Raw genomic sequence first — 23,806 nt, 5'->3', positions numbered from 1 at the left:
TGTACAAAATGAAGCTTGAAATGTGTGTGCAACGTTCTACACCAAAGCCATGATTTATACAAGAGAACTTGTGTATATTCACAGCAATTCTAATACATATCTGTACGCAGCATTTTGAAGAAAGTGGTAAAGGATGACACCTTTGATGAAGTAGGAAGATGCAGCCAAGCCAGCGAAATGACAACTCACGTGTCTACTTATTATTTTAAGCCCTTATTATTATGTCTGTCAATGTGACAAACATATTAAAGATCAAAAGTGATGACTATGATATTCAGACCCAGTTTTTAGTTCTCTTTGGAGAGGGTCAATGCTGTGTGTTCACACTAAAGAACTTTTTTTTTTTTTTTTTTTTTTGCCAGTTTAGGCTACCTGATTGTGACTTCTCCGGTTTATAAACCAAAGAGCAATAAAAACATAGATGTGATTTCCTCCCTGAATACAGAAATCTCAAAATCTCATGCCTATTCATAGCTTAATACTGACCTATTCAAATAAACAACCTCTGAATGGTCGAGCCTTGGTCCCAGGGCTGAGGAGTCGGAGACAATTTTGGGTTCATGGAGTCAGCAAAAATGTACTAATAAATTTAAATTGTAATGAAAAACAAATACAGGAAGTTCAAATGTCTCATTTCACAAACAATAGTCAGAATTAACTACTTCTCTGATGTAAGAATAAAGCCCAGTGCATAGTTGTGTTACTACTAAGGTGAAGTTCAGCTGAGCTATTATATAACCTGACATTCACATATTGTAATCTGAATTATGGTGCATTACAAAGAGTGTTTTCATTTTATTTCAGATATAATGTGTTTAACAAGTTCATTTGAGTGTAAACGAGTGTAATGACGTAGGTTGAGGTGTGTGCTATGGGGTTCTTGTGTTTTGTTTAAACTGGCCAATAGGGTAGAGAGTCAGCTTCCTAGCCAGTAGTTCTGTGGTTAATTGACGTGTATGTTGCCTTCCTTCAATCAACATGGAAAACACATTAGTAAATTAAATAAAGAGGAGTCGGAGTCAGAAGTACCAGAAACTAAGGAGTCGGAGTCGAAGGATTTATCTATCGACTCCACAACCCTGCATCATCCCGCCAAATATGCAGAGAAAAACACCTTTCAGTCTCCAAAAAAACTCTGCTTTTCTGCCTCTTCCTGCTGTTTTACATTCGCTTCCCCTGATCCTGTCATTCAGTTCTGTCAAGGAAGGTGCTCTGAGTCCTCACAAAGTGCTTTCCCCCCCCAAGAGTCAATCCCACAGCCCTTGCAGTAGCGAGGTATGTCGCCATTTCGACATAATGCCAGATGTGTAACACAAATGTGAATTTCCCATTGGGATTAATAAAGTATCTATCTATCTATCTATCTATCTATCTATCTATCTATCTATCTATCTATCTATCTATCTATCTATCTATCTATCTATCTATCTATCTATCTATCTATCTATCTATCTATCTATCTATCTATCTATCTATCTATCTATCTATCTATCTATCTATCTATCTATCTATCTATCTATCTATCTATCTATCTATCTATCTATCTATCTATCTATCTATCTATCTATCTATCTATCTATCTATCTATCTATCTATCTATCTATCTATCTATCTATCTATCTATCTATCTATCTATCTATCTATCTATCTATCTATCTATCTATCTATCTATCTATCTATCTATCTATCTATCTATCTATCTATCTATCTATCTATCTATCTATCTATCTATCTATCTATCTATCTATCTATCTATCTATCTATCTATCTATCTATCTCAGCCATGCCTATCCACACATGTGGTGATTTAAAACAAACCTGTGTTCCCTCTGAGTGCAGTAGACGTGTTTCTGTGTGTTACTTACAGTTATTACTTATTATGGGTTTAGGCACTGATAGCTTTAATAATAATTCTTTGCCTTTATATAGCGCTTTTCTCACTACTCAAAGCGCTCAGCAATTTCAAGTTAAGGGTCTCGCTCAGGGGCCCAACAGAGCAGAATCTCTACTGGCGTTTATGGGATTCGAACCGGCAACCTTCCGATTGCCAGTGCAGATCCCGAGCCTCAGAGCCACCACCCCGCCTTGATAGTTCTTTTTTATTCTATTAAATGCACTTTGTGATGTGATTGGGTCATGTATATGCAGAGGTGCAATGGTAGCACTACTACCTTGCAGTAAGGAGATCATGGGTTCGTATCCTGGGGTCTCCCTGCGTGAGTAGTGAGAAAAGCGCTATATAAATGTAAAGAATTATTATTATGCCAGCTGTGTAAGCCTGTATTGTAAAATGCCTGGGCTCCTAGAAATCATGGATGCTGGCACTTATGAACTCCTTGAGAGGTAAATATTTTTTTCAAAAAAAACCACCATTTTCTGAAAGCACACAAAGCAATGGTTTCACATAGAAATCAACATAAAACATTTGTTGTTACATGTCGTGGTCGCCATTTCATCAGCAATGCGTGCCAGGCTGGAGCCATATGCAGTCGTAGTGCGTCGTAATGTGGTTTGTACCTCTTGTCATTGTAAGTGGCGGTCCTCCCAGGCAAACGTTACCATAGGTGCGTCAGCTACATGAACCTGTTCGGCACTGTGATCAGCTGATGCGGGTACCTCACATTCGTTTTCGATCACTTGTATCAAAATCGGAGTCTGACAAGACAGAGTCCAATTCAGCCGATGATATGCAAAACGTCATCCACGGAGTATTTTGCTTTACACATTCACTTTGCCAGATGTCAATGCCATTTTTGCTGCTGTTGTCACCTCGCTACTCCCGCAAATGCAGGGAATCTCTGTCAAACCAATGAAGCTATCTTTCCTTCTGTGACGATGCGGGTTCGGCTCCGTGCTCCCACCTGCTATTTGGGAGCCCTTGAACCCTACACAGTCGGTAATGTTACCGATGAGCTAGACAGTGAGGCAACAACATAGCAAGGGGATGGTACAAAGTGCAACAGTGCTTTTATTAAACAATCAAAAACAAAATATTCAAATAAATAAAGTTCAGTGAGTCAAATTCTTGAAATAAATCTATATATATAAAATTCTTTTCGCGTTTGAAACGGAAATGACGTATGACCACGTGATATGGAAATTATGTATGAAACGGATATTACGTATGACCATGTGATATGGAAATTACGTTGAGAACAAAGTGGACGCTGGGAGGCATGGATTGTCGGGCTGCTCTGCCGCATTGAGAGCTTCGCAGTTTCGGGCAGCATCCTCTCTTCTCGCACTGTTTGTGACACTTCAAGTGCCCCGTCGGCTCCTGGGAGAGTGGAAATCTTTGCGAATGAGTGTAATCGGCGCCATCGAAGCAGGACTCTGTTTGTAAATTGCCCTGCATGACTACTTACTGTCCCTTAAGGTGAGTTCAGGTCACTAAAACCCCGCAACATTCAAGGTTGCTTTTGTAATCAATTATTTTACAGACTTCTTCATGTAAAGTGTTGGACTTTGGAATTGTTTGTACCTTCTGCCTGTTAATCATGGAAGGGCAGCGTCCACATTTATCAGAATTATTTTTCTCTTGAATCACAGGCACATAGTGCAAGGTTGTCAGGCGTTGTAATTCCATTTTGTATTTGGCGCCCTTACGCCGACCAATTAACCTGTTCCACGTCATCCCTCCGTAGGCACATGATGATGTGAACATGTCTGCAAAAAGTGGGGTCTCCTGCCCTGCAAAAATACCATAAAAGACGATCACCTGGCGCGCGCGCGTGCGTGTAGCTGTGCCGGCCTTTGAGACGGTGACTGCGCTTCTGCCTTAACTCTTTCAGGGCTGATGTCGACTTTTGTCAAAAGGAGGAGTTGACGATGGTAATCAATTGTAAACGGTGACAAAACCAACCGTTATGTTTTAGTTGGAATCTCGTTGCTAGAAGGCACTGACATCTGGCGAGAGATCAAAACGGACGTGTACTCCGTGGACAATGTCTTGCCTATTCTCTCTAAATTGGACTATGACTTGTCAGACTCCGATTTTGATAAAAGCGATCAAAAATAAAATGTGAGGTTCCAGCTTCAGCTGACTGGTCCCCAGCTAATCATGGTGCTGAACTGGTACAAGTAGCTGACACGCCTGCAGCACTGTTCACCTGGGAGGACTGCCACTTAACAATGATGAGAGGTAGAAGCCACACTGCAATGCACTGCGACCATGACTGCTGCTGCTGTCCCAGCCACACAAAGACAGCCTGGCAGCATGCCTGTCGCACATTCTTGACAAACTGGCAGCCACAGCATGCAGCAACAGACATTTTATGTTGATTTCGATGTTAAACCATTTCTTTTCAGAAAACTATGTTTTTTGTAAAAAATATTCAGCCCTCAAAGAGTTAAGTGAAAGTAAGCATTTTAAATTTTCTTCCTCCTTCCCCTGAGCTATAGCCCAGACAACGGCAAACACGGAATCCCTTTTCTAGACCGTGGCAAACTAATATTAAGGCGCTTCGCACTTTCTTTTGCGCATATAAGGTTATGAGGTTGCGAGAGGCACGCACAGGAGTGGTGGACCTACAGTGCCATCCCGGCCGGTTAATGGCAGGGCAGTCTCTCCAGTCTACACGAGACCCGCCGCGACGCTCCCCAAAAGGCGCTCATATCGTCAGTGAAGACGTCTCTCTACACTATATAAAAGAAAAAGGCAAATTTCCTTTCTTTATACCTTATTTTCCTTTTATCCCAAACCAAAACCTTCTTAACACTGCAGAGGACACAAAACTAATTTTCTTTAATTGCTGGTAATGCCAGTAAGGCACATTACCACAGGCAGAAATTTGGACGTTCACATAGAAAATGTAATTTCTATACCACAGCCGTCATGTAGCGCCTTTCATAAGGGGTCTACTACCGAGAGATGATCCAAATACAGTTTAGCTGCTGTTAGTACTACTTACCTGTTGTGTTATAGCTCCTTTAAAATGTAGTTTACCCGAAACCACTCCAGTAGTGCTCAATGTATCTTTACTTCTTAAAATGTTAATGTGTTACTGTTTAATAACTTGTAGACTACATTTTAGTTTTTTCCCATGCACTCAGTGAGTGAAGCCACTGGGTAATCAGCTAGTAATTCATAAAAGAAACATGGAGGTTTAAAAATCAATACAAAAACGATCCTTTAAAACCGATGTATAAACAACGCTGGAAGCAGTCCTTTAAAATACCATTCAGAACCCGATGTCTTCTATCCTAGCGTCTCTCCTGCTTCACCCGTCTGGGCTCCGCAGCAGGCAAGACGCTCTCTCTGCAGCTGATCCTGGCTTCGGTCGCACACTCATCCCAGACTCGAGACTTGGTCTCTTTGATGACCAGGATGCTCACATCAAGGACTTCTCCACCAAGCCTCCTGACTTCTGCAGCCTTCTCGGCATTACGCGGCCAGTCGCCCTTCACTGGTCACTCCCGCTACTCGATCACTCAGCAATCCACTCCTGGGTGTCGGCCTAACATCCAGGCTTCCATACAGCTGCCTGCGAGCATTCACTTGCTTGCTCGCTCACCCGCACCGGCTCTCTCTCTCCCTGCGTGGAGTTTGCATGTTCTCCCCGTGTCTGCGTGGGTTTCCTCCGGGCGCTCCGGTTTCCTCCCACAGTCCAAAGACATGCTGGTTAGGTGGATTGGCGATTCTAAATTGGCCCTAGTGTGTGCTTGGTGTGTGGGTGTGTTTGTTTGTGTCCTGCGGTGGGTTGGCACCCTGCCCGGGATTGGTTCCTGCCTTGTGCCCTGTGTTGGCTGGGATTGGCTCCAGCAGACCCCCGTGACCCTGTGTTCGGATTCAGCGGGTTGGAAAATGGATGGATGGATGGATAATTTGGAGGGCAGGTGTGAGGGTATTCTGTCCCCACATTGGTCTGAAGTATGGCTGTTTGGAATTGGCTTGTATCAGAAGCCTTTAAGTACCATGACACCCTATTGGCTGTAGGGGTTGGACAGAAAACCTATAGATTGGCTTGCTTTACCTCACCCTCTCTCTCTCTGACCAAGTGATGAAAGTCCATCTCACACCATGAACTGAAAAGGACAACACAATGAAGAGCACAGATCGGCATCCATATTGAGACAGGCATGCAGCCTGTTCTGAAGAAAGATGACCAAAAATGAAGACTTAACTAGAGACATTTTAAGTTACTAACAAGTCTGTGTGCCGCGTGAAACTATACATTAACATTTATCGGGTTGTATGGTTGCCAATATTCACTTGTACTTTGCTTATTGTTATTATTTATGAATATTATCAATAATACATTATTTAAAGTGTAACTTAACTCCTGCTTGTCTTTTACTACACCTAATTGCCTAGGGTTATAAATGTAGAAGGGAAGGTGGGGAGAAGTTCTAAAGTACAATACCTCATAAACAGTGGTAAGTCTGTTAGATTTGAGGCATTCTGACAAAGACTACACATTAATAATACAAAAGGGGTTAAGTAGAGTAATAGAGAGCTCTACCAAGACAAAACAAAAGGTAAAGGTAAACGTCATAAAAATGAGTGTATACCCAGTTTTATAAATGTGTTTTTTTTTTGTACAAGTATTTTCCAGTTTGTTTGGAATACGCATATTTTAACACTCAAGTATATGCAAAGTTTTATAAATGAGACCCCAGGTCACAATCTGTAACAAATTGTTCTGAACAGATGAGGCAAAGATAAGAGTCACTTGGTCATAGGACTAGAGGACATTTTTGTTAAAATCAAAGACAGCATTTGACCAGAAGTACCTGATAGCAACTGTAATGCATGGTGGTAGAAATGTTTTAGTTGGGGGCTCTTTTGCAACCTCAAAGCCTGGGCAGCGCACCTTCACACAGTTCACTATGAATTGTGTTTTTGGATGAGAGGGTGCTTGAGGATAATGTGAGACCATCTGTCAGAAGATTCAAAAGCTTAACTGAAAATGGACCTTGCAAGATTACAGTGGCCCCAAAAATACCAGTAAATCCACCAAGGAAAGAAATGGAAGGTTCTGGAATGGCCAGTTCAAAGCACAGATCTGAATCTCCTCGAGCTGCCATGGTGGGGATTCAAAATATGCTGTGCATGCAAGACACCCCTCAGACATGGCACAGTGGAAAGAATTCTGCATGTAATAGTGGGAGGAATTTCCTTCCAGTCAGTGTCAGGAAACTGGACATTTATAGGAAAGGACAGCTATTAGAGGTAAGGGTAGACTTTTCTTTTCCAAAGGTGGAAATGATGTATCAATGTTTTTTCAAATAGATTATTGCAATCAAATCTTCATTTTCTTTAATTACCGTATATCCTCACAGATAAGTCAGGGCTTGATTTTACCGTATAATTTCTGATATTTTATGATGTTAGTCATATAAGTCAAATGCAGAAGACTCACACTATTGGTCCAAGAGATAATGATATGCTAATGCCCACCTGAGAGAGTAACCATGGGGCACACGGCTCATTGATTCTGCGAAGATCACAGCATCGTCAGCAAAGTCAAGATCAGTGTGTTTCTCTTCACCAACAGATGCCCCGCAGCCACTGGACCCCATGACCCTGTGCAACTCCCAGTCCATGCAAGTATTGAACAGAGTAGGAGCAGAACACACCACTGACGAATCCCAGAATCAACTGGGGAAAAAACACACAGCTTCTGCCTCCACTGTGCACAGCACTTACAGTACCTATGTACAGACCGGCCATGATTTCAAGCAACTTTGGGGGAGATCAAGCAAAAACTCAGGATGTCCCATAGATAACTCGACCAGCTTAGTCAAATATTTTATGAAAGTCACCAAAGACTGCAAAGAAACTCTGCCGATATTCACATTTGCTCTCAATGAGAACTATCAGTGCTAGAATGCGGTCGATGGTAGACTTCTTAGGCTTAAAACCAGACTGCTCTGGTCGCTGCTAGGCAAGTGATCACAGATCCTATTGAGGATGATTCTAGCAAGGCCCTTACCAGGCACTGAGAGCAGTGTTAACTCCGTGTAGTTGCTGCAATTCAGGTGATCACCCTTCCATTTCTGGATAGGGATGACAAGTCCCGTTTTCCAGTCAGTTGAGATCACTCCTGTCATCTAAAGGGAAGCAAAGATTGCTTGTAATGCCAGGAGGACAGCCTTACCACCAGCCTGGAGAAGGTCACCTCAGATACCACAGATCCCTGCAGCCTTCCCTACCTTCAGCTGGTTCACCACCTGTGCAATCTCGGTGAGACCGGATGGTTCACAGCTAATTGGAGGATCAGCCTCAAGAACCGTGGACCCAGAGATATCCAACGTCCTAACTGGAGGATCATCTTTAAACAGCTGCTCAAAGTAGCCAGCCCAGCATGTCACAACTGCAGAGTCACCCGTAAAGACCGTTCCATCAGCTGCCCTGACTGCGACTCTCCGAGGAACAGATTCAGATCTGATCTGAATGGTTATCTTAAAGTCGCCTTCCTGTTACAAACCATTTAGTGACAGTAAAAATGGAGGGCATATAAAGAGAACTGGGGATATAGAAGGTTGAGGAGTAATATTTTATAATGATGCACAAAGCTAGTCGAGAATCATAAGACAGGCCCAAACAAGGTAAGAGAAAGTGTTTTTGGAGCATGTGGCAACACAGGAGTTGCAGTTTTGTCTTTTTCTTTATATTGTAATTTTTCTGTTTTGCTAATTATTTTGTACTTTGTGTATGTAAGTGTTATGAGGTGAATGTGGTGCTTTAGCTGTCATGTGCATGATCCACAGATCAGTAATTCTTCTTTGCTGAATTTGTTTAGAGAATTTTATTCACACTCTGCATGTGCTAATGAGTTTAGAAAATGGATACATGAGGAATTGTACTTTCTATTATCACAAGCTTGATAATTTGAAAAGAAGGTCATTCACCTAAACAGAAAAGTCGTCTGTTAGGTTAATTGGTCATTTTCTTAGCATAGATTAATTGTATATGATATTTATAGGTTTAAGGTGAGACAAAAGTGTGCTTCATGAATCTAGTTTTCTGGCTCTGAATCCAGTAATCAGTTACTGTTCATGTAGAGCTTACTTGTGTGGTTAGTTTTTATGCAGGTACCCTGGATGTCCTCCCACATCCCAAAGATGCAAAAACCTGGCATGCTGGTTTAATTGGCAAGCTTGTGGCTGGGTGGGTGGGTGTGCATGTGAGTATGTGAATAGGCCAGCAGTGGTTTGGCATTTTGTGTAGACTTGGATTGTGCCATGTCTCAGGACTAAGTGAGTTTAAGGAAAGTTATTTTGTTTATAGTTTTTGGTTGATCACTTTGTTATGTTTAAAGTCAGAGGTGATATCATTTTATTTGGCTTAAACTATAATACAGGTAATGTGTATATTATTATTTTTCTCAAATCCTGGCAATAGTATGTATAGTATGTATATTAGAAATATTAATTTGTGTTTTTTTTGTTTAAGGTTGATTCTTCATTAAATTTAAAACATCCTCATGACCTTGTGATTTTTATGAGACAAGAGGCAAGAGTGAGCTACCTGAAAGAGCTTGAGGTAATTAATCTGATTAATCTGAATTAATCTGATAAAAGGTGAGCTTTTATGGTACATAGTCCTGAAAGATGCCATGTCTCCAAACATATATAAATCACGGATAGGCATGAAGAGCCTGTGCAGCTTCTTACCCCTTTTTAGTCTAATGTTCAATTTGTAATATAAACATACCAGTAATGGCGCACTGCACGATAGATAATGTGCAGTGAATCCACTTGACTTGAGCATTTCTACTTTTCATTCTCTTTCTCTGTACATTTATCATTTGTTTGCTCAAAGGTTGATGCGCTTTCTGCTTCCTGAGCAGCTGTTCTTTTCTCCACCCTAGCGGCCCTCTTCTTTCGTCGCCATCTTTTCGCATGAAAACTGATTAAGTCAGTGTTTGTATTGTAATTACTTAGTACATTTTCTTTAATTTTTCACTTAAGCTGGCACTTATGTCTTCAATCTGCCTCAAGAATGATTTAAGATATGAAGAGGTAGAGGAAGTGACGGCGAAGGTGGTTAGGGATGAGAATGGTACCCGTATGCATGTGCCACACGGCCATCCTGCTGGCCGCTGCCGACAGTTGATTCTACAATAAAATAAAAATAAAAAGAGGAATAACCTTGGACTGCGGTGGGTTGGCACCCTGCCTGGGATTGGTTCCTGCCTTGTGCCCTGTGTTGGCTGGGATTGGCTCCAGCAGACCCCCGTGACCCTGTGTTCGGATTCAGCGGGTTGAAAAATGGATGGATGGAGGAATAACCTTGGAGGTCAATCATCATGCTGAAAGCGGACAGTAGAGGTCACATAGTATGTGTGTAGTAAATTTCAGGTCGATAGGTCAAACAATTTGCGAGCTACAGGCGATTTAAAATCCTGGACAGACAAATGAACAGCCACGGTAGCGTATTATATGTAAAGATAAAGCGATGTAAATATGGGTTAATCATTAATTTTTAGTCTTGAATATAGTTTGTTTAGAGTGTCAAGTTAGCCATGTTCCAGGTGACATTTCCTCAAAGTATGCTATACTAACTGTTCTCCGTGGCTTCGCCCATGTAGTAGTGAAACAGGAGAAACTTGAAAAATCCAAAAAAAAAAAAAGTGAAATAATTTGTATTGAGAAGAATTTATATTGATAGCTTTCGTATCCGAGGGCCTCTTGATATACAATATTTTTGGTTTTGCTATCAGGGGCGAGAATGTTGCTGTGAAAAATGTTAAAAGCCAAGCGGAAGGTATGTACGGTCCAACATTAAACGTTGGCACTGTACCTGATCGTGTTCAGCTCTGACGGGAGAACGTCCCCCACGTGGGGAGAAAAGCACATGGCTGTGATACCACATAGCTGTGACCTCTCCCAAAAATGTCAAATGTTACTCTTTAACCATCTCTAGATGATCATGTCTGCTGAACAAACACATATCACTAGCTAAGCAGAGGCAAGGTACACTCCAACATGTGGCAAGAGGTAGAGCCACTGGAACAGAGGTTGGAGTGTAAGTGAGGAGGGTCCTGCCCGGCTCCCTACTCTTGAGGTCCTGCCTCCCCCTCCCCTCGGCCCGCAACCTGTCTTTTGGATTCGTGTGAATAATTCGGTGAACTATGATACTTGGCGCGATGAGAGAAGTCACAAAATCAACTGGAATGTTCAAGCAAATTATAGGAAAAAAAAAGATCTAAATCCGTTAAGTTGTTTTCTCGTAAAAAAACAGACAGACATACATACAGACAGACAGAAGTTGGATTTTATATATATCTACATTCTTTGCAATAGTCTGTTAGCTTTGCTTTTTTGATCAAAGCTTTAATATTTAATAAGTTGCTTTAAGGTAAATTAACAAACTCAGTACTGTTATAAGCTAAATCAAACAGAGTGATAGCATTATATCTTTGGAGTTTTAAAAGTCATACCTAAACATCCAGAGCTGGTTGTATTCTAAAAGAAGAAATATGTACATTCAAAGTTGAAGGATTAGATTCCATGTGCACAGTGTAAAATTAGAATTCAGTTGTTTGTTAATAGAGGTTGACATGCCAAATGGGCAAGCCTGGTATGCTTCATACGGCTGCGGTTGTTACAGATTTTCAGTGCAGGTGATGTTCTACTTAATCCATTTTTTGCTTTGGCTAAAATATACAAACACTATAGGTCATTTAGCCTGCCACAGCTCTTCAAAACCTATTCCATTACTGAAACATGAATGCCCCCAAATATTACTATCTAGTTTGCTGCTTCTTAATTTATTACATTTTTTTTTGTTCTCTGAGGAAGACAATTGTAATGTTTGCAAAATTTACTGGTAATCAACTGTGTCCCCTTGTTATTTTTGGAGAACTCCTTTAAAGTAATACCCGGTATCCATGCTGCCTGTTTTCCCTACTAATTTAACTTTTCTCAAACTGAAAACCTTGAACTTTAAAAAAGCTGGAGCTTTAAAAAGTTGGAGGTGCCACATATACTGATATTGAGGGAATGACATGGCATGTAAAGCCAAAAATTGCATAACTGTGTTGCCACCCGAACCTTATAGGACATGCCATCATAAGCTTGTGCTGACACAAAATGAGCACATTGATCCCAAATGCTCTCTAATTGACCCTGCTTCTTACAAATTTTTATCAGTAATGTAAAGACAAATGCATGAATATATGAGGAGTGTTCAAAACGTTTAAAAATTCTCTTGATGCGAGCTTATGAATTCATCAAGAGTCCTAGTACCAATGTCCTTGCATATTGAAGCAGCAATGAGGTTATTGTCAAGCATCAAGCAAACCGTGTAGTGAGAAAGCCAGCTTTAGTGAGACTGAGGTACTGGAGTGTGTAGTATGGGCGCACTAAGCAAAGAAGAGTCAGAACTTCATTGTATTCAGGGCACAATATGGTGAGTACAGTTAGCAATGTTTGACATCATACAGGTTTATGGGGTCCTTGTTGTCATGTGTACAGGTTACTTACATTTGCTGATGAACACACAACATCCATCCATCCATTTTCCAACCCGCTGAATCCGAACACAGGGTCACGGGGGGCTGCTGGAGCCAATCCCAGCCAACACAGGGCACAAGGCAGGAACCAATCCCAGGCAGGGTGCCAACCCACCACAGGACACACACAAACACACACACACACACCAAGCACTCAATAGGGCCAATTTAGAATCGCCAATCCACCTAACCTGCATGTCTTTGGACTGTGGGAGGAAACCGGAGCGCCTGGAGGAAACCCACGCAGACACGGGGAGAACATGCAAACTCCACGCAGGGAGGACCAGGGAAGTGAACCTGGGTCTCCTTACTGTGAGGCAGCAGCGCTACCACTGCACCATCGTGCCACCAACACACAACATGTTCTGGAAAAAGTATGCGTTTTAAAATGACAGTACTTTTAAGTATGCATGCACATTCATATAATAGATATTTTTTGTTGGCAACTTTTCTTTAGAAACAGCTGGTTGCACAGAAAATCCACATTGAGGAAAATGAAGACAGAGACACAGGCCTAGAACAAAGACACTATAAAGAAGATTTGGACTGTGTCAAAGCAAAAGTTCCTCTGGGAGATCTTGATCTTTATGATGGTACTTTCATCTCTTTGGAGAGTAAAGGCATTAGGTATTAAATCTTTTTTTTGTGTAATATGTAGTCATTTGTTGGATTTGAATATTTACAACATAATACATCTTATAAAGCTTGTAAAAGGATTTTGGAATATTTAATGTAATTAAGTTTACTTTATTGCTCGTCTTTCATGTTGTTATGAAATTAAAGCATTTTTAATATGTTTGTACTACTCTTATAGTCCAGAAGACTATTTCGATTCCAGAATGCCTCTTTCTCCTTACCTAGCAGTGCCTGACTGCACAACAGCCCTAGAGCTTCCATACAGCATTCATGCTTTTCACCATCTACGGGTGAGTAGACACATGGACTCTGAAATTTGACCATAATTCAAATTTAAATGCAAATATTGAAAAAAATGCTTGTGTTCAAATGTGTACTTAAAAAAGTAAGGGTGCTTCATGCATGTTCTTGTATTAAGTATATTACAATATGAAGGATACCAATGTAAATTAAAAAAAAAAAAAAAATGGTGTAATACCCTGCCATGTCCCTTACCTACAATCATGGCCGAAATTATCTGCACCCCTGGAATTTTCCCAGAAAATGCACCTTTTCTCCCAGAAAATTGTTGCAATTACAAATGTTTTGGTATACACGTTTATTTTTCTTTATGTGCATTGGAACAACACAAAAAAACAGAGAAAAAAAGCCAAATCTGACATCATGTCACACAGAACTCCAAAAACCGGGCTGGACAAAATTATTGGCACCTTTTCAAAATTGTGGGTAAATCGTTTTATTTCAAGCATATCTTGCTCGTTTGAACTCGCCTGTGGCAAGAAACAGGTGCTGGCAATATAGCAATCACACCTGAAGCCAGTTAAAATGGAGAAAAGTTGACTCAACCTTTCTGTTGTGTGTCTGAGTGTGCCACACTAAGCATGGAGAACAGAAAGAAGAGCAGAGAATTGTCTGAGGACTTGAGAACAAAAATTGTGGAAAAATATCAACAATCTCAAGGCTACAAGTCCATCTCCAGAGATCTTCATGTTCCTTTGTCCACTGTGTGCAACATAATCAAGAAGTTCACAACACATGGCACTGTAGCTAATCTCCCTGGACATGGACAAAAGAGAAAAATTGATAAAAGATTGCAACGAAGGATAGTCCGAATGGTGGATACACAGCCCCAATCAACTTCAAAACATATTCAAGCTGTTCTGCAGACTCAGGTTGCAACAGTGTCAGCTCGAACTATCCATCGACATCTGAACGAAATGAAATGCTATGGCAGCAGAGCCAGGAGGACCCCACTGCTGACACAGAAACATAAAAAAGCCAGACTGGAGTTTGCCAAAATGTACTTGAGGAAGCCAAAATCCTTCTGGGTGAACATCTTGTGGACAGATGAGACCAAGGTAGAGATTTTTGGTAAAGCTCATCATTCTACTGTTTACAGAAAATGGAATGAGGCCTACGAAGAAAAGAACACAGTACCTACAGTCAAACATGGTGGAGGTTCTAAGATGTTTTGGGGATGTTTTGCTGCCTCTGGCACTGGATGCCTTGACTGTGTGCAAAGCATCATGAAATCTGAAGACTACCAAAAGATATTGGGGCGCAATGTAGGGCCCAGTGTCAGAAAGCTGGGTCTGCGTCAGAGGTCATGGGTGTTCCAGCAGGACAATGACCCCAAACATACCTCTAAAAGCACCCAGAAATGGTTGAAGACAATGCACTGGAGAGTTCTGAAGTGGCCAGCAATGAGTCAGAATCTAAATCCGATTGAACACTTATGGAGAGATCTCAAAATTGCTGTTGGGAGAAGGTGCCCTTCAAATCTGAGAGACCTTGAGTAGTTTGCAAAAGAAGAATGGTTGGAAATTCCAGTTGAGAGGTGTAACAAGCTTGTTGATGGTTATAGGAAGCGCTTGATTTCAGTTATTTTTTCCAAAGGGCTTGTAACCAAATATTAAATTGAAGGTGCCAATAATTTTGTCCAGCCTGATTTTTGAGTTTTGTGTGAAATGATGTCAGATTTGGCTTTTTTTCTCTGTTTTTTGTGTTGTTCCAATGCACATAAAGGAAATTAAATACGTGTATACCAAAACATTTGTAATTGCAACAATTTTCTGGGAGAAATGGTGCATTTTCTGGGAAAATTCCAGGGGTGCCGATAATTTTGGCCATGACTATATGTTGTACCAGTAAAGTGTTTGGATGCAAATACTCATTGAAGGGATTTTCTGTATTTTCACTACATTTTAGAAGAATAATTAAGACATGGAAACTATTAAATCACACATTTAGATTTATGTGTGCAGTGTTATAAAAGACAGAATAACATGTATACAGTTATACAGTGATCAAAAAGTGTTAAAACTGTCATTCTTCATTTCACACCCTCTCTCTGAAACATCTTTTTTTCTTCTTTATTTCTTTTTGTACTGCCCTGGAAAAAAATGAAATCAGTAAAGAGATGAATAGGTGGATATTTGGATCAATGGGTTGAAGTAAAAATATTTTGATTTTTTTTCCTTAGGGTGTTCAGGAGAGGGTGAACTTGACTGCTCCTCTCTTATCTAAAGAAGATTCTATTTTTAGTTCCATATCATTGAAGCATTGGAGTATTGAAGAAGTGGGACATCGAATTCATGAGGCCATGAAAAAAGTAAGGAAACTTAAAATAGTAAACATTATTTTCATCCAGTAAAACTATTCATATGCTGTTATAAACACAGAAATTTTACAAGTCTGTCTCATTATTATAAAAAAAATCGCCATTTCTGTTTTTTAATATTACTTGAATATTTAATATCAACAAGTGTACATTTTTTAAGCTTTGCAAATAACTTACTGAATACATCAATTTGGTGTATGGTAGACTGATATCCTGTTAATTACATTCTTCCTCTTCTTCATCTTTTCCTGCTTCAGTGTGGGGGTGTTGTGCCTGATCAGCCTTCTCCACACAGCGCGGTCCTGCACCTCCTCACCAGTCAAGCCCTTTTCCTTCAGATCTTCTTTTACTTTATCCATCTACCTCTGTTTTGGTTTCTCTCGCTTTCTCTTCCCCCTTTTCTTCCATTCCCATCACTCTTTTCCTACTGTACATATGTATTGTCTCTCCTCATCACATATCCATACCACTTCATTGTTTCATGGGTTTATTTAACATCCCTAACCCTGCTTAACTCTTTTATGAAACCCCTAAATCGACAAATCGCCCACCCACCTCCCGAAAATAATGAGACAGAAAAATGAAACTATCTGGGAAAATTTAATATAATTTTTTTTTCTTATTTATTAAGGGAAATAAATTCAAACATAAAATATTAAATACAAAATATAAGTAACCAGTAATGGCACGAATACACTTGACTTATAGTTTTCATCCTCTTTCTCTGTACGTTTATCATTTGTTTGCTCAGAGGTTGAGGCGCTTGCTGCTTCCTGAGCAGCTCTTCTTTTCTACACCCTTGCGGCCCACTTCTTCTCTTCTTTCTTTTCATGTTAAAACTGATTAAGTCCGTTTTTGTGTTGCAATTACTTAGTATGTTTTTCTTAATTTTTCACTTAAGCTGGCACTTAAGTGTTCAATCTGCCTCAAGAATGATTTAAGATATGAAGAGGTAGGGGAAGTGACGGGGAAGGTGGGAGGGAATGAGAACAGCACCCGTACACATGCGCCACACAGCTGCTGCTGCCCGCTGCTGAGAGCTGATTCTATAATAAAATAAAAATAAAAAGAGTAATAAAAATCATCAACCCGAAAGCGCATAGTAGACGTCACTTAGAATTTGTGTACCAAATTTCAGGTCAATAGATGAAACGGTTTTCTTGCTACAGGTGATTTAAAATCCTGGCCAGACAAACGGACAGCCACTGTAGCGTATTATATAAGAAGATAGTAAAGTTAGTTTGGCAGTGATGACACAGGTTCAGACCTTCTTCGCTATCTTTGGCATGATCTGAACTTTTGTCCCTACGTAGAATTCGTTTCTTTTTATATGTAACAATCTATAACACATGATTAAGATATACATTTCTTTGCAAAAGTAATATTTGTGTTTTTCATTTTTTCTACTTTCATGTATTATAAGCTTAACATTTATTATCATCTAAAAAGCATCATTTAGATTAAATAATCTTTCAACTCTTTCAAAGCATAGTATACGAGTAATAAAACAAATCTTTGGACTAAGTGTTTCTTTCTGTCAGTTTTCTCAAATCTTGACACAAAAGCAAACTTCACTAATCCAGTCCATTTTGGCCCGGTTAAGTTTTTATCCTGAGCTTTTGCTAGTGGGCCAGTGGTCTTTTTTTCTTGACACTATTCCATCTCAGAAATATTAAAATTAGTTAATTAGCAATTTTATATTGGCCCTGTGTGGATGTGTGTAGAGCCTGTGATGAACTGTCTTCCCGTTTCGTTCACAGTTCTGCTGACATAGGTCAAACTCTCCAGGACCCTAAATTAAATTAAGTGGGATGTTTGATTTTACAGCATAGTTTGTAAGCAATGTAATAAAGTGGTGTAGGTACTGAACTCTGGCTACCATTTAAAAAATGACCAGTTACTTAACCTCCCGATGCACCATCTGTAAAAGGTCAATGTGGACAGTTGTACTGTGCATCTGTGCTTGTAATGTTCTTTTGTGCTGGTGCTCACTATATATATATATATATATATATATATATATATATATATATATATATATATATATATTGAGAAGTATTTCGGACACCTTTTTAAAGTCCACCACACGTTTATTTTCCATAATTACACTGTCCATTGTGCACAAACCCCAGTGCCTCCGGCACCAATCTCCCCAAAGTCCAGGCTCTTTTTCAGTCTCTGCCTGCTTGTCGGGCCGCCTCCTCTCTCCTGCCTTTAAACTTTGTCCACTCCTCACACGACTCCAGTCCTCCTTTGCAGGGAAGCGGCCCCTTTTATAAGTACCCGGATGGGCTCCAGGTGATCCCCGACACTCCCTAGACACTCCCCTGTGTGGCGGAAGTGCCGGCTGTGTTCCCGGAAGCCCTCCGGGTGTTCCCAGTCTTCTTCCCCCCAGCACTTCCTGGTGTGGCGGAAGTGTTGGGGTTCTGGGTCCTTCAGGCATGGGGGCGCCCCCTGGCGGAGACCACGGGCCCCTACAGGGTTGGGCTTCCAAACCCTGCACCCGTGGCCCCCAAAGGAACCTGGGCAGTCGCCCCCTCGTGGTCTGGAGGAGGCATGAGTCCTCCTCCTGTCTTCCTGGGCGTTCTGGGTGCCACCCCCAGCCGCGTGCCACAATATATATATACTAGCTGAATGCCCACTGGCTTCGCTCACTGAGTGCAAGGGAAAAAAATAAAATGTAGTATTTATAAAATTAAAATAAAATTAAAAAGTTTGTTTATTGCCAATTTTATTTTTCATCAAATAAAGAGCACTTACAATAACATAGAAATCAATATAAACAACATTATTAACATCATTATCATATGAGAATATGAAGTAATATATAAGAAGCACATTGCATATAAATATAAATTATTAAACAGTAAAATCTTCTTCTATAATATGGTACCGTGGCTGTTCGCTTGTCTGTCCAGGATTTTAAATCACCTGTATCTCGCAAACAGTTTCACCTATTGACCTAAAAGTTGGTACACATATACTACGTGACATCTACTATCCGCTTTGGGGTGATGATTTTATTACTCTTTTTATCTTTATTTTATTGTAGAATCAACTCTTGGCAGCACGCAGCAGGGCGTCCGTGCGGTGGATGCGTATGGGTGCCGTTCTCATTCCCTACCACCTTCCCTAATCTTTCTTGAGGCAGATTGAAGACTTAAGTGCCAGATTAAGTGAAAGGTTAAAGAAAACGTACTAAGTAATTGCAACACAAAAACTTAACTTAATCAGTTTTAACGCGAAAAGATGCCGACGAAAGAGAAGCAGTGGCCCGCTAGGGTGGAGTAAAGAAGATCTGCTCAGGAAGCAGCAAGCACATCAACCTCTGAGCAAACGAAAGTTAAACGTACAGAGAAAGAGGATGAATACTAGGAATGCCCAAGTCAAGTGTATTCACTGCACGTTACCGGTATATTGATAAAAAAATTTGAACAACATATAAGAAGCATATAAATTATTAAACAGTAATACATTAACATTTAAGAAGTAAAGATACATTGAGTACTACTGCAGTGCTTTCGGGTATAGTACATTTTTTGTTTGCCCATTACGTGCATAAATGTATAAATTTTTTCGTGTACCTACCCGAGAACATGCAACATATAACTGACCTTGGGAGAAGCATGGATTTTAAACACATGTTGAGTTCATCTGCTGGTGTCCCTTGTGGAATAACTGGTAATGTTTGACGAAAATCTCCTGCGAGTAAAACGTCAGTGCCTCCCATTATTTTGGTAGGATCTCTTCTGAGATCTTGCATTGTTCTGTTCAAGGCTTCATAAGCTTTTTTATGTGCCATGGTGCACTCATCCCAAACTATTATCTTTGAATGTTGCAAGACTTTTGCCTTTCCAGAGCCCTTGCGTATGTTGCAAATTGAGTTTTCGTTGTGAGCGAGGTTTAATGGTAATTGCAATGCCGAATGTGCTGTACGGTCTCCATCTAATAATGTAGAAGCAATTCCCCATGACGCTACAGCCAGAGCTATGTCACCATTTGCTCTCTCGGCAAGAATCAGGTTTATTAAGAATGTTTTTCCTGTTCCTCTGTGGTCATATGTAATTTCCGTTTCAAACGTGAAAAGAATTTTATATATATATATATATATATATATATATATATGTAACAAAAGTGGTTGTTTGGTTTTTATAACTGGGTACACACAGCTAAACTAAATTTTTGTAGCTTTCTATTTGCTGCAGATTCTTTACCTGGTCCTAGGAACATATTTAAATCTTATTCTTCTTTCACAACAGTACTCCAGCTCTGTTCCATTTCTCTCAGTTTTTATACAAACCTCAGTCGTTATTCTGTTTTCATTACATTATGCAGAACTAGGCTGACTCTCTAGTTAAGTGGAAAGAACACCGTGATCAGACTGTAGCATACATAGGTAGATTAAATATGTGCAGGGCTTGCTTCCTAAGCTAATTAGCTTCTGCTTGTTTTTTTGTAATAAACCCTTGTCAATTATTATTACAAAATTTTTCAAGTGCTGCTGTTTGTTGCATTGGGTATGCAGTTTGAAGTTTTGTGATTAAAAGATAAAATAAAATTCATTTGTATGTGGAAGGTAAAGATTTCAGATGTGTGGTGTTGCATAATCCTTTTTTTTCCACTGCCCCCTTTTATTTCATATACTTTGATGAAAATTCATGTCACAAAATGAGTTGTCTATAGCTTATAACAACTTTTTAAAATTAGACTTATCTTTCAGTAGTATGGAAGGCTGCCATCAGGTTTGGCGTGCCAGTGTTAAAGATGTTAATAGTTTGTAGTCATTTATGTAGTCCTTTATTGCTTATACTCAATTATATATATATTTTTTTGTAGAATTCTTCCTCATGGGTGTTGTATAACATGGCTGCATTTTATTGGCGAATGAAAAATGAACCGCGCCACGTAGTGGAATGTGCACTGCGTGCACTTCACTTTTCACCCAGGTATGTGAATTGCTCAGTCTACGTGTCATTAAAGTCTTTTGTTAATGAAAACATTAGTTTTGTGATATCTTTTGTCTGCTTGAAATGAGGATGGAGTAGTGAAGTGTTTAGAAGGTTTTATTCACTGTGTTTAAATAACTTTGAGCGCTATTTTATATTATAAATGTGTCAATCAATATTGTAAAATATTGGTAGTTAATATCGTGTGATGCTTGATGTATTAAATATAGGGCACAATCTTGGAACATCTAGTAAACCATTCCAAATGTTAAAGTATTTTAAGCACTTGTGAAATGAATAGCCTTGACACACGCAAAAAGGTTTGGGGCAGCCACCCATATATTGTCCATGGCTGCAAAAGGGCTTTTGTACAGCACTCATGTGTACTGTTCTGAGTTCTCCACTGAACTGATTGGTTTAGGAAAGATGGCGGCTTTATAAGCCAAAAGGCGGAAGTGATGTCATCTGGCCGGTACCGGAAGTGACGTCCGTCTGGGGACACGGAACTGGAAGTGTCATTGAATCAGGCAGGTTTTCCCATATTTGGCCTGTAGAGATAACAGGTAGGTTTAGTGCACCCCACCACCCCCTGGCCTGGCAGATAATTACCTCTGCTTGGTGCACTCAGCTCACTCCTAGTCACACGTGTGTGACACGCTTTAAACACAGGGGTGCTGTAATTAGGTTTTCTAATGTAATGTCCAGTAATGCTGCATAAAACTTCCTTTTTTTCCAGTGTTTATAATAGCATATGTTTTGTTGTTTTCTCAGGCAGGCATTACATAAGTATACTAATGATGTTCTCCTTAGTGCTGTGATGGCTTTTATTTGCTAATTTTGGCTTTGTATTTTCTTTTTTATGTCTTGCAGACAAATGTGTTTTCATTTCATTTTTTGAATTGGAATAATTTTTAGTTTGTCTTCATTGTCCCCTTTTTTTTTGCAATTAACAGGCAACACAAAGATGTGGCCCTAATCAACATGGCCAATGTATTACATCGAGCCCATTTCTCTGCTGATGCAGCTATTTTGGTCCATGCAGCTTTGGACATCACTGCAGATTTCTTGACTAGCCATTACACTCTGGGTAACATCTATGCGGTAAGTATATTGATACGTACTTGTCCTTAGGTGATGTCATACTAGCCTTACTGTCTCTGAAATTTTATTCTGTCAATCTCACATGTATTAACTGCAATGGGATAGAGGAAAAAAGCAGAATACGACAGTGCAAGTGGCTGAACTGGAAAATTTTATGTTTCTGGTTTAGTTGTGGAACCTCATCATGTCCTTTACAATTTCTGCTTTAAAACTGTATTACTGCTGAGAATGAAGAATAGTTTTCCATTGGATTATCTAGTTAAGTAAAGAATATGTACAATCTACAGAAATTTAAGACTTGGAACATTTTTTTTTTGGTTTGACAAAGAAACGGGCCTTTTTCTTGCACCAGGCATGAAGCAACATCAGTGATTCTAGATTGTGTGCAAATGTGCCTGGCAACGTGCATGTTGATCCTTTTTCTTGGTTAGACAAACAGAAGCAAAACTGTATGCTTGCCAGAGAGGGTAATGGGGTGAGCAGGCAGTGCTGAGTGCATATTTCATGAGTTTTTTTGGAATGAGCAACTTCTGAACAGCTGTAGCAACCAACAAAAGCTGTCAGTCATGAAATTTTGGTAAAATTGTATGCATCAGTAAATGTTGTAAGTTGTTATTTCTGCATATTCTTTTAATGTTTTGATAACAGTAATTCATGAAATCCAGACCAGTTGTTGTTCTGTAGATTTTTTTCAGTGTCTAGTAAATATCTAGGCCTTTAATGACCCTTTGGGCACGGCCATCAGCAGTGTGTCTTTTTGCAGAGAGAGTGGCAACAGCATTGAAAGGTTTACTTACCTCGGCAGTGACATTCATGACTCTGGTGACTCTTCCTATGAAATCAGTAGATGGATTGGGAGAGCATAGGAGGGTTATGAGGTCGCTGGAAAGGGGTGTGTGGCGCTCCATCTCTGCAAAAGGACAAAGGTCCAAGTCTTTAGAGTCCTGGTGTTTCCTGTTTGTGAGACATGGACGCTCTCCAGTGACATGAGACGAGAACTGGACTCCTTTGGTACTGTGTCTCTTCAGAGAATCCTTGGGTACTGCTGGTTTGACTTTGTGTCGAATGAGTGATTGCTCATGGAGTCCCGAATGAGGCAGGTTGAGGCACATTACCTGCATTGTGAGGGTGTGTCCGTTACAGCACTGTGGCCATGTTTGCGGATTCCCCGAGGGCGATCCAGCTCGTGGAATCCTCATTGTTGAAGACCTGAGCGGCTGGACCAGGGCAAGGAGATGCCCATTTAACACCTGGCTGCGGCAGATAGATGGTAATTTTCGGGGGTTGGGAATGGGGGTTGCCAACCGGGATCCCGAGCTGTTTCCTTGTGTGGTGGTGGCGGCAATGTGCTGTACCAGTGCATGCTCCCAGACCAGTAAATGGACATGGCAAATTTGACTTCTGTGAAATACAGGAAGAGAGTGTAGCCCAGGTTCGATGTTCTGAATGTCTCTCTTCCTAGCAACGCAAAACAAGTTATAATTGTGCTTTGGGATGAATATAGCAAAACAGCACACATTTTAGGCAATTATGTCATTTTTAGAAGGGGATCTCAACAAATTTGGAAGTCTTAAAAGATGGAAAGAGTAAAGTTCTATCCAAATGACAGAAAGAATGACTGAAAATTTTGAAACAACAATGCTGTCCTTATAGGCCTCTCACCCTGCTGACCACAAATTGAATTAACTTGCTATCCGAATGTTATGTTTCTTTAGTCTTCAATACAAAAAAAAAAAAAACACAAAAGGAGTACTTCAGATATCCCCTACGTGATAGCATTGTCTCTGCACATTGTCAGTTAAAAGATTTGTGTGATGTGACAGTTAACTCTAATGGTGGACATTGAATGTATGTTTATCTCAATTTTCAATTCACTTCAAGGGAGACGGTCAATAAACTCCTGAAATTTTTCAACGTGGTAAAACATTTTAATGCTTTAATTGATGACTGATTAAACTTTTAGATGTGGAAAGTGCTTTTGGAGTTTTGTGTGTGTGTGTGTGTGTGTGTGTGTGTGTGTGTGTGTGTAAATGTTTATTTTT

General features: G+C 40.1%; 1 protein-coding gene across 1 annotated transcript in view; it reads left to right on the top strand.

Moving 5' to 3' along the window:
* ttc17 (tetratricopeptide repeat domain 17) overlaps positions 1-23,806 on the top strand; it is a 102,611-nt gene that overhangs the window by 5,144 nt on the left and 73,661 nt on the right. Inside the window, exons 2-7 of the mRNA XM_028793498.2 lie at positions 9,398-9,487; positions 12,919-13,088; positions 13,276-13,387; positions 15,580-15,708; positions 20,554-20,663; positions 21,617-21,764. Coding sequence (XP_028649331.2) covers positions 9,398-9,487; positions 12,919-13,088; positions 13,276-13,387; positions 15,580-15,708; positions 20,554-20,663; positions 21,617-21,764 — 759 coding nt within the window. The remainder of the gene's footprint in view (positions 1-9,397; positions 9,488-12,918; positions 13,089-13,275; positions 13,388-15,579; positions 15,709-20,553; positions 20,664-21,616; positions 21,765-23,806) is intronic.

This window comes from Erpetoichthys calabaricus, chromosome 2 (assembly GCF_900747795.2).
Source record: "Erpetoichthys calabaricus chromosome 2, fErpCal1.3, whole genome shotgun sequence".
In the NCBI taxonomy this organism is placed as follows: Eukaryota; Metazoa; Chordata; class Cladistia; order Polypteriformes; family Polypteridae; genus Erpetoichthys; species Erpetoichthys calabaricus.
Note: the sequence above shows the minus strand (reverse complement) of the source record. Positions and strands in the feature narration are given on the sequence as shown.